Source organism: Salvia miltiorrhiza, chromosome 7, assembly GCF_028751815.1.
Source record: "Salvia miltiorrhiza cultivar Shanhuang (shh) chromosome 7, IMPLAD_Smil_shh, whole genome shotgun sequence".
Classification (NCBI taxonomy): Eukaryota; Viridiplantae; Streptophyta; class Magnoliopsida; order Lamiales; family Lamiaceae; genus Salvia; species Salvia miltiorrhiza.
The window spans coordinates 34311662-34322490 of record NC_080393.1 but is presented as its reverse complement, the minus strand read 5'-3'; the positions used below and the strand labels follow the sequence as shown (position 1 = coordinate 34322490).

At 46.3% G+C, this 10829-nt stretch overlaps 1 protein-coding gene across 1 annotated transcript; it reads left to right on the top strand.

Annotated features, from left to right (window-relative positions):
- The first annotated feature begins 3828 nt into the window (after positions 1 to 3828).
- LOC130994140 (uncharacterized) lies at positions 3829 to 8450 on the top strand. The gene is made up of 4 exons (XM_057919172.1): positions 3829 to 4095; positions 4894 to 5451; positions 6727 to 6911; positions 8387 to 8450. The coding sequence occupies exons 1-4, from the start codon at positions 3829 to 3831 to the stop codon at positions 8448 to 8450; spliced, it is 1074 nt and encodes a 357-aa protein (XP_057775155.1).
- The last annotated feature ends 2379 nt before the right edge of the window (positions 8451 to 10829 follow it).

The window sequence follows — 10829 nt, the reverse complement described above, 5'->3', positions numbered from 1 at the left end:
ATTGTTTAGGGAAAATTCAAAAGTAGGAACAGAGGTAAATATAAAAACACAAAAACTCTTGTGAAATCGGTTTTATGGTGAAACCGACTTCACAATGACACTACTTCAATATACAAATGACACTTTAAAATGATAAACAGATAAAGTATTATTTTAAAGTGTCATTTGTATATTGAAGTAGTGTCATTGTGAAGTTGTTTCATCATGAAACCGATTTTATAGAAGACGCCTGATTTATGCTTAATTGTTCTAATTTTAGGGGTTTGCATGTGCATATTTTAAATTAAATCTTCTGGAAATTGGTGCGTTTTATGGTTTGTTTGATGCTTTGCAGGAGATTTGGGTTTATAGATGGAAGAATGCAATTTTGGAGATTTTTGGGCTAAAAATGGTGTTTTTAGCAGACATCGACATAGTCAGCGCCAAAGTCAAAGTCAAAGTGCCAAAGTCAAAGTCAGCGCTACTGCAGTCAGCGCTGCCGAATCCAGCTCCACCCATTCTTGCCAGCGCTGACCATTTTCAACTCAACTCATTCTTGCCAGCGCTGACCATTTTCAGCTCCGCCCATTCACGCCAGCGCTGACCATTTTCAACTCAACTCATTCTTGTCAGCGCTGACCATTTTCAGCTCCGCCCATTCACGCCAGCGCTGACCATTTTCAACTCAATTCATAACTGCCAGCGCTGGCCATTTTCAACTCAATTCATTCTTGCCAGCGCTGACCATTTTCAGCTCCACCCATTCTTGTCAGCGCTGGCCATTTTCAACTCAGCTCATAACTGCCAGCGCTGACCATTTTCAGCTCCGCCCATAAATGCCAGCGCTGACTACTTTCCAGTTCCACCTATTTCGCCAACGCTGACTACCTTTCCCAAGCATAATCATAAGAGTTCACTTTCCAGAGCTATGTTTATTCTTTCCAGCTTCGCATATTCTTGCCAGCACCATTACTTTCCAACTATGTTTATTCTTGCCAGCGCTGCCGCATGTGTATCTAGCTATGCTTATTCTCATCAGAGCTAGGTCTATAAATAGGGTTTCATTTCTATTGTAAATCATCTATCTTTTGCTATAGTTTGAGACTCCATCTTTGAGATCTCTTGGCATCCGAAAAATAGAATTTTTCTTCTTTTGCTAGTTCTTTTTCATAGTATTGAAAATTCATTGTTTTTAGTTAGTTTTCGATTAAGTTAAGTTTTTAGTTATTTATTGGATTGTGATTGTGTGACACAATTACACGTTCAAGACATTTACGGTATTTCGTATTTCAATTCAATTTATTTTCGTTTAATCATATTTATGTTTTTAGTTCATGTTTATGCTTTCTTTTTAATTATGCAATTTAAATTATGCACTTTAGTTTCATGCCTAGATTAGTTTTATTTTTAATTTACAAGTACTTAATTTCTTAAGTTAGATTTTATTTAAATTGTTTTAATTCTGCCTAGGGTTAATAATTTAATTCGCCTAGTAATTTTACAATTTGGTTTTAATTCAGTTTTAAGTTTCAGTTCTAGATTAATAATCAAACTCTTTACTGCTTTCTTTTATTACTTTTTCCACGATACTGCTAGAAGCCCTTTAAGACTTTCCTTGAGAGATGACACTGGGTCAACTTACCATCACTAGAATGTCCTTGTTCTATTGCAAGTCAAACTAGAGGTGTTCTAGGTTGAGTCAAATTTTGGCGCCGTTGCCGGGGAAAGTTTTGGGCGTTTTAGTTGTGTCGTTTTTACTTGCTTTATTTAATTTCCAGTTTTTCTCGGTTTTGTTTTTACGTTTCTTCCACTCGGTACGCGTAATCTGTTTGTTCAGTGTTATGCATGCAGGGACGCCGTAGTCTTAAAGGCAAATTGGTGTCTCCAACTGACGATTTCTACTCTGGCTCTGAATCTGAACCTGAAATTCCAGAGCACACCGTAGAGACAAAGGAGGAAGAGGCCAGCCCTGCCTTCAAGTTCTTCGCTGCCGAAGTCAACGCTGCCAGCTCTGCCGAAGTCAACGCTGCCAGCCCTGCCTTCAAGGAGGAAGAGGCCAGCCCTGCCTTCAAGTTCTTCGCTGCCGAAGTCAACGCTGCCAGCTCTGCCGAAGTCAACGCTGCCAGCCCTGCCTTCAAGGAGGAAGAGGCCAGCCCTGCCTTCAAGTTCTTCGCTGCCGAAGTCAACGCTGCCAGCTCTGCCGAAGTCAACGCTGCCAGCTCTGCCGAAGTCAACGCTGGCAGCGGTGCCGAAGTTCGCACTGCCAATTTCAGCACAGACCAAGCCAGCCCTGCCAACTTCCGCACTGAGCAGAAAACCACCAAGGAAGAAACCAGCTCTGAACAGGACAAAGTTGAGCAGAATTTAAACGAGGAGAAGAAGGAGATGGCCCAGAACATAGAATACATGGGAGACTTCACCAGACCTGTGATTGGAGATACCAACACGTCGGCAATCGTGCTCCCCACTGCTGTGAGAAACTACAATCTCAAACCAAATGACTCGAGTTTACTGCCGGTGTTCCACGGGATGCCAAGCGAGGATGCTCTGCAATTCATCCGGGATTTTTGCACCCAAGTGCAAACAATTCCTTTGCTTAGTCTCACGGAGGACCAACTCAAGCTCAAGTGCTTCCCCTATGCACTTAAAGACCGGGCGAGGACGTGGATGCTATCTCTGCCACCCAACTCAATCACTACGTGGGGAGATGCTTGTGAAAAATTCATGCTGAAATACTACCCAAGCCATAAGACACAGGAGTTGAGAACAAAAATAATGGAGTTCACCCAAGGAGCGGACGAGCCTTTGCATGAAGCTTGGGAGAGATATGAAGAACTCCTCCGTCAATGCCCTCAACATCAATTCACTAATGTTATGTTGATGCAGTTCTTTTACGATGGGTTAGTGCAAACTGCCCAATTTATGGTGGATAGCACGGCAGGAGGTAACATAGCTCGGAAGACAGCAACTGAGTTAAAAGGGATTTTCAAAACTTTAGCTGAGAGCTCCCAACAAAAATCCGTCCGTGGAAGAAGAGTTGAAGCCAGCGCAGTGACGAATCAATTTGAAATACAACAACAATTGGCTTCAATCATGCGGGACGTACAACAGCTGAAGATGGGCAAGATGGATACACCTTCCGTTCCGGTGCAGAATTCAGCGCTGCCGACGCCAGCTCTGCAGAATGCAGAACTGCCGATGTCAGCTCTGCCGAACCCAGCTATGCAGAATATAGAGCCTTGTGGTATTTGTGGAGATTTCAGCCACGGAGCTAATGAGTGCCATAGAATGGGAGAGTTTACTCCGGAAGGACAAGCCGAGGTCTATGCGGCACAAGGATTTCAAAGCTATAATCAAGGGCTAAGTAAACCATATGGGCAGAACATGAATCAAGGGCAACAGAATGTCAATGGAGGATGGAGAAGTCAACCGAATGCTGGATGGGGAAATCAAAATTTTGGGGGGAATCAATACCGTCGACCACCCCAAATGGGCTACCAACAACAACCACAATATTTCCCTCCGCAGCAAAGCTCTTCTCAACCATATAGACCGCAATACCAACATCAACAATCAGCCCTGCAGCAGAGTGCACAGCCCATGCCACCACAGAAAACATCCCTAGAGGATACCTTGCAAGCTTTCATGGAGATTAGTAAGCAAAATATGGAGATGACTAAGCAGAATATGGAGTCCCAAGCATCTACCATAAAAAGGCTTGAAACAACTGTCGGTCAACTTTCCGGTACTTTGAATCAAATCCAACAACAACAGCAGCCCGGAAAGTTTCATGGTCAACCTGCTCAGCCGCATCAAGCTCTAGCTGTAACTGTTCTTCGTAATGGTAAGATGGTGGATAACAAAGTGGAAGTGCCAGCGCTGCCAAGATCATCCCTGACGAACTCAGCATTACAGAATCTCTCAAAGCCTAATTCAGCGCTACTGCAATCAGCGCTGCCGAATCCGGCTCCGCCGATGTCAGCGCTGCCAAGTCCAGCTCTGCCTAATTCAGCTCTGAATAGCTCTGCCTTCACAAGAGCAGAGCTGCCGAGCTCAGCACAGCCTAGACCAGAGATGCCGAGCTCAGCTCTGACCAACCCTACCAATGGAGAGAAGGCAGATCAACAAAAAGATGGAGAGATGGAGGAAGAAAAGGAGAATAAACTTCATAAGTCTACCACACCCTATCGACCTCCGATCCCTTTTCCTAGCAGATTGAAGAATGAAAAGCTGGATAAACAGTTCGCCGACTTCTACAACATGCTTGCCAAGGTGAACGTGAATCTTCCTCTCCTTGATGTGATCAGAAAAGTACCGGCGTATGTGAAGTTTTTCAAGGAGTTGGTTTCCAACAAGCGAAAGTTCGGGGATAATGAGAAAATTTTAGTCTCGGAAGTAGCGACCTCAATCATGCAGCAATCCTTACCACCAAAGCAGCGCGATCCAGGTAGCTTTGTGATTAATATTGCTTTGGGAAATGGTAAGAAGGCCACGGGTATGTTAGATCTGGGAGCAGGAATTAATTTGATGCCTTACTCTATTTTTCAACAATTAGAGTTAGGTAATTTGAAATCCACTCGCATGTGTCTACAACTAGCTGATAGGTCTGTTAGGTACCCCCGTGGGATAGTAGAGGATATTCTGGTTAGAGTCGGGGGTTTGATTGTGCCTGTTGATTTCGTAGTGCTTGAGATTGGGGATGTGCATGAGAATGGTAGAGACCACACTCTACTATTAGGAAGACCCTTTATGGCAACCACTAACACTTTGATTGATGTTAAACATGGAACTATTAAAATGACGGTGTTAGGGGAGTCGGTGTCTTTTTCGGTGCATGAAAATCGTGCAATGCCTTCTACGAATTTCATAAGTGAATGTTCATATATAGATGCTATTAATGGCTTGGTTGAGAAGGTATTTATTCAGGAACATGAGTATATGGAAGCTTTTGCTGGATCGGCCGACATGGAGGAATTAGCTAAGGAAGCTGAAGAATCAGCGCTGCCTGAAGAGTCAGCGCTGCCGCAGCCAGCTCTGCCGATTCCCGCGCTGCTACAATCAACTCTGCCGAGCTCAGCACCCTTCAGCCATACCGAGCTGCCCTTTGATGAACAGATGGAAACCAAGAGGTCAGCGCTGGAACTAAAGGAACTCCCTGCCAATCTCAAGTATGTATTTTTAGAAGCAGGTGAGGAGAAGCCAGTGATCATATCTTCCACGCTGACTTGGGAGCAAGAGGCAGCGTTGCTCAAGGTATTGAAGAGAAACAAGGCAGCGTTGGGATGGAGCCTGGCAGACATACGTGGCATAAGTCCAGCCACATGCATGCACAAAATCAACCTAGAGGAAGGAGCAACACCCAAGCGAGACGCCCAGCGACGATTGAATCCTATTCTGATGGATGTCGTGCGCAAGGAGATCCTTAAGCTGCTGGCCGAAGGGATCATCTACTCTGTCGCTGATAGTGAGTGGGTGAGTCCCGTGCATGTCGTGCCAAAGAAAGGAGGAATGACGGTAGTGCGCAATGACAAGATGGAGTTGGTACCGACGCGTCCTACGACGGGGTGGCGGATGTGCGTTGACTATAGGAAACTCAATGCTGTCACCAAGAAGGATCACTTCCCTCTCCCTTTTGTTGATCAAATGTTAGATCGTTTAGCTGGGCATGATTTTTATTGTTTTCTTGATGGTTTGTCAGGATATTACCATATCGCGATCGCCCCGGAAGATCAACTCAAGACTGCCTTCACCACTCCTTTTGGGACGTTTGCATGGAAGAGGATGCCGTTCGGGTTATGCAATGCACCCGGGACGTTTCAACGATGCATGATGTCCATATTCTCTGAAATGATTGGTAAATTCGTGGAGGTTTTTATGGATGATTTTTCGGTTTTTGGGCAGTCCTTTCATGATTGTTTGACGAAGATTGATGTAGTGTTGCAAAGGTGCATTGAAAGTGGCCTAACCTTGAGTTGGGAAAAGAGTCATTTCATGGTTACACGTGGTATTGTCTTGGGTCATGTGGTGTCTAAGCATGGACTAGAGGTCGACAGAGCTAAAGTGGAGGTAATCCAAAAGTTACCACCCCCTATTGATGTTAAAGGAATTAGGAGTTTCTTAGGTCACGCCGGTTTTTACCGACGTTTCATTAAAGATTTCTCTAAAATTAGCCAACCTCTATGCAAACTGCTAGCTCAGGACATTCCGTTTAATTTTGATGACTCTTGCATGAATGCCTTTGAAACATTAAAACTAAAATTGAGCTCTGCCCCGATGGTGATTGCGCCTGATTGGTCATTGCCCTTTGAAATTATGTGTGATGCGTCTAACTCTGCTGTAGGAGCTGTGCTAGGTCAGCGTGTGGATAAGATGTTACGCGTAATTTACTATGCTAGTTTAACTCTGAACAGTGCACAAGTAAATTACACCACTACTGAAAAAGAGATGCTTGCTGTGGTCTTTGCCTTAGATAAATTTCGTGCCTACATCATTGGGTCTAAGGTTATTGTTCATAGTGACCATGCTGCGCTGCGATATTTGATGACTAAACCTCAAGCTAAAGCTCGTCTGATCCGTTGGGTTTTACTGTTGCAAGAATTTGATGTAGAGATCAGGGATAGGAAAGGGAGCGAGAACCATGTAGCTGACCACCTTTCACGATTGGATAATCATCGGATAGAGTCGAATCTTAATTGCATCCCTGAATCTTTTCCTTTTGAGCAAACATATGCATTAACCTTTGACAAGTGCAGTGCTGCAGAGTCCAGCTTTACCGAGCCCAGCTCCACCGAATGCAGCGCTGCCCAGCCCAACGCAGCTCAGTTCATCCCTGCGAGCCTTGCCGAAGTCAGCGTTGATAAGCTCAGCGCTGTCCAGCCCAGCACTGCCGAACTCAGCGCTGCTCAGTCCAGCCCTGCGAGCGCCGAGCCCTGGTATGCCGATATTGTCAATTACTTAGTTTGTGGTATTCTACGACCTGAGCTGACATCGCAGGAGAGAAAGAGATTTTTAGCTCAGTGCAGACACTACTATTGGGAGATTCCTCACCTCTTCAAGCTTGGAAAGGATGATGTCATTAGACGGTGTGTGCCGGCAGAGGAGCAACAACAAGTGTTGAAGATGTGCCATGAAGATCATTGTGGTGGACACTTTGGGGGGCAGAAAACAGCACATAAAATTCTTCAATCAGGTTTGTTTTGGCCTTCCATTTTCAAAGATGCACACATTTTCACTCTTGCATGCGATAGGTGCCAGAGAGTAGGAAATATCGGCTGCAGGAATGAGATGCCTCTCCAAAGCATATTAATTGTCGAAATTTTCGATGTGTGGGGCATTGATTTCATGGGGCCATTTCCTACTTCACATGGGTTTCAATATATTTTACTTGCTGTAGATTACGTGTCCAAGTGGGTTGAGGCTATTCCCACGCGAACATGTGATGCTAATGTGGTACTTAAGTTTGTGCAAGAGAACATTCTTTCTAGATTCGGATTTCCTAGAGCCATCATTAGCGATGGAGGCAAGCACTTCTGCAACAAGTTGTTTGCAAAGCTCATGAAGAAGAATGGAATCACGCACAAGGTAGCAACACCTTATCACCCGCAGACCTCTGGCCAAGCCGAGACGAGCAATCGGCAAATCAAGGGAATTTTGGAGAAAACAGTTCAACCCTCGCGCAAGGACTGGTCCGCAAAGTTGAATGATGCTCTTTGGGCGTACAGAACTGCCTTCAAGGGCGTGCTTAGGATGAGTCCGTACCGTCTCGTCTATGGCAAGGCCTGCCATCTGCCGGTGGAAATTGAGCATAAAGCTTATTGGGCGATCAAGGCTGCTAACTATGACTTGGACTCTGCTGTGAAGCAGCGCACGCTACAAATGGAGGAGCTAGATGAGCTACGCAATGAGGCGTATGAGAATGCGAGAATTTACAAGGACAAAGTGAAGCAACTCCACGATCGCCGCATTTGCCACAAGAAGCTTTGCCCTGGAATGAAGGTGCTCTTGTTCAATTCTCGACTTAAGTTATTTCCGGGAAAGCTGAAATCCAGATGGAGCGGTCCATTTTTACTCAAAGAGGTGTTCGAGCATGGTGCGGTAGAGCTGTTGAACGAGCACACAAAGGAGAGTTTCCGAGTGAATGGCCATCGAGTGAAGCCGTACTACGAGCACCAGAGCTCGCCTATGGAGGTGGAGTCTCAAGCTCTGCACAACCCTAGCTGAAGTTCAACTCTGAAGTCGGGCTGGAGACTTTAACTCTAGCGCTTAGTGGGAGGCAACCCACCTTTGGTTTGTTTTTAATTTTTATTTTTCTTTTGCTTTCTTTGTTTTCGTTGTTTGTTTAGAGTCTTTCCTCAGTTTTGGTTGCCATGTGGATACTTTGATGTTGGCGTTCATGTTTTGACTCCAGCGCTGCCAGCGCCTATAATGGCACAGTTACAAGGCTAAGGTCAAGAATTGCCAATAATGGCTAAGGGAGAAAAGACGCCATAAAAGCCAACGCTGGCAAAAGAAAGGAAAATAGCTTAAGGAGTCAGCGTTGGCAAATAAAGGCAAGGTCGATTGAGTGAAGCAGTCAGCGTCGCAAATTTTGGGGGAAAGAGTATCTTAAAAAAAAAAAAAAAAAAAAATATGGTGCACCAGCCGGGAACGCCAGCGCTGACCAGCCCGCCAACACCCAACCACCCGCTGACCAGCCCGCCACGGAACGCCAGCGCTGCCACCCGCCAGCGTTGCCCGCCCAGCCATGCACCTCCGCCCAGCCATGCACCTCCGCCCAGCGCTCTCGCTCTCCATATTCAGCGCAGCCCACCCGCCACACGGCAGCCCAGCCCGGCTTCTTCGCTCCACACCGCCAGCGCTGCCAGCCGCCAAGACCCGCCAGCGCTGTCACCCGCCAACCGCAGCCCACTCCCGTCAACGCTGCCAGCCCGCTCAGCGCACCCGACAGCGCAAATGCCGCCTGATGCCGACAACGCACGGCAGGAGGTAACAACGCCGCACGCCAGCGCTGCCAAGACCACCCGCCAGCGCTGCCACCCCGCCAGCGCATCCCACCCGCCAACCGCAGCCCACTCCCGTCAACGCACCCGCTAAGCCCGCCCAGCCACACCGCCACACGCCAGCGTTGCCAGCCACCCCGCCAAGCCACACGCCAGCGCTGCCAGCCGCCAAGACCGCCCAGCCACGCCCCCGGCAGCGCTGCCACCCGCCAGCGCTGCCACCCCGCCAGCCACGCCCCGCCCAGCCACACCGTCAAACGCCAGCGCTGCCAGCCACCCCGCCCAGCCACGCCTTGCTCTCGCACACCACGCCAGCGCTGCCGCATGCCGGGGCTGCCCTCTCCTCGCCCAGCTCTCCACCCGAAAAAAAAAAAAAAAAAAAAATCTACAACCCCAATGAATCCCTCTACGCCACCATCATCCACAAGCTCGCCCTAACCAACAACTTCGACGTCATCGAGTCACTGATGCAGCAAATCAAGGCCGAGCGCAAATGCCGCCTCTCCGACAGCGCTGACCATCTAGCCCGCTGCGCTCTGCTAAATGCCAGCGCCTTCACTCTCCATATTCAGCGCGGCATAACGCCAGCGCTGCCAAATGCAAGTACCTTCACTCCCAAAGATTCGGCCCTACTGCCACCACGCCTTGCTGCGCCCAACACCCGTCAGCGCTGAACTGCCCTAGCGTGGGGCACTCGTTAGGCGACTTGATTTCAAATTTGACGATGGCGTTGAAAGGCGGTGCTGACGGCGCGCATTAGGCGATATCCAATTGCTACGTGGGGCCGCTCTTCAAACACGCTGATTCAGCGCTGCCTTTCTATTCTGCAGCTATCAATGCTGCCACTCTCCACTTGCAACAGACAAAGCCCTTTCTTAACCGCCTCTCACGATGCTTCAGTTTTTCAATGCCGATAATCAGGGACGTTTTCTAAACTATTCGTATTTCTTTTCTTCCCTGAGGACATGGCATGCTTTAAGTGTGGGGGTGTTTTCTTGTGCTTATATTTAAAAAAAAAAAAAATAATAATAATAATAATAATAATAATAAAAAAAAAAAAAAAAATGGCGAGATTAGTCTTCTATGCTTAGTTTTTGGTCTTTGTCTCATGCGAATTTTTATGAATTTGTGGAAGAGAAGATGGTTTTCGATGTGCATTTAGGGTTTGTGAATGAATGGTGGTTATTCTTGTTTTATTTTTAATATGCGTCTCTTGATTATGCAAAGAATTATGAGTTTTGTTGCAACATGATTGTAAGTTAGTAAAACGTGATTTGTCCGGTAGATACTAGAAGGAGTATTGTCAGTGTGATTACCTACGATTGTATCTTATCTGTGAAATGTGAAAAATGTTGGACGAATTGCCAACTCTGAAAATTCCAGCTCTGAAACATCTGGCCTGTTCTGAAAACGTGACAGCTCTGAGTCTCTGCTCCTCTAGACTAACTATGAGCATAGGAAACCACGTGAAAAGACTTTGGATTACATCCAAATGGTTTTATTTCATGATTTATGGCTCAATTGTTGAAAATCTTAAGCACAAAAAGTGTGAAAAATGGGGATATTGATTATAAAGGTGATCACATTAGGGAATTCACTTCTAGCGGAGAATCGGGTCTGATCGAATTACTTGCATTACTCTTTTGTTGCGTCTTAAACTTTGAGTTACTTGCATGATCAAGAGATGTGTGTTGTTGATAAAATTTTGAATTGACTTTGTGAACGTTTGGATGAAAATTTGTATTGTTGAAATCAATCTCTTCCTAGGATTCATATGGATTTTGCTTGAGGACAAGCAAAAGGCTAAGTGTGGGAGGGTTGATTTATGCTTAATTGTTCTAATTTTAGGGG

Excerpts from the sequence above, each read along its gene's own strand:
- LOC130994140 (XM_057919172.1), top strand. The coding sequence starts at position 3,829 with ATGGTGGATAACAAAGTGGAAGTGCCAGCGCTGCCAAGATCATCCCTG. Across the intron at positions 4,096-4,893 it reads ACCCTACCAATGGAGAGAAG|GTATTTATTCAGGAACATGA; the intron begins GCAGATCAACAA and ends TTGGTTGAGAAG. Across the intron at positions 6,912-8,386 it reads CCTGCGAGCGCCGAGCCCTG|CGCTGCCAGCGCCTATAATG; the intron begins GTATGCCGATAT and ends TTTTGACTCCAG.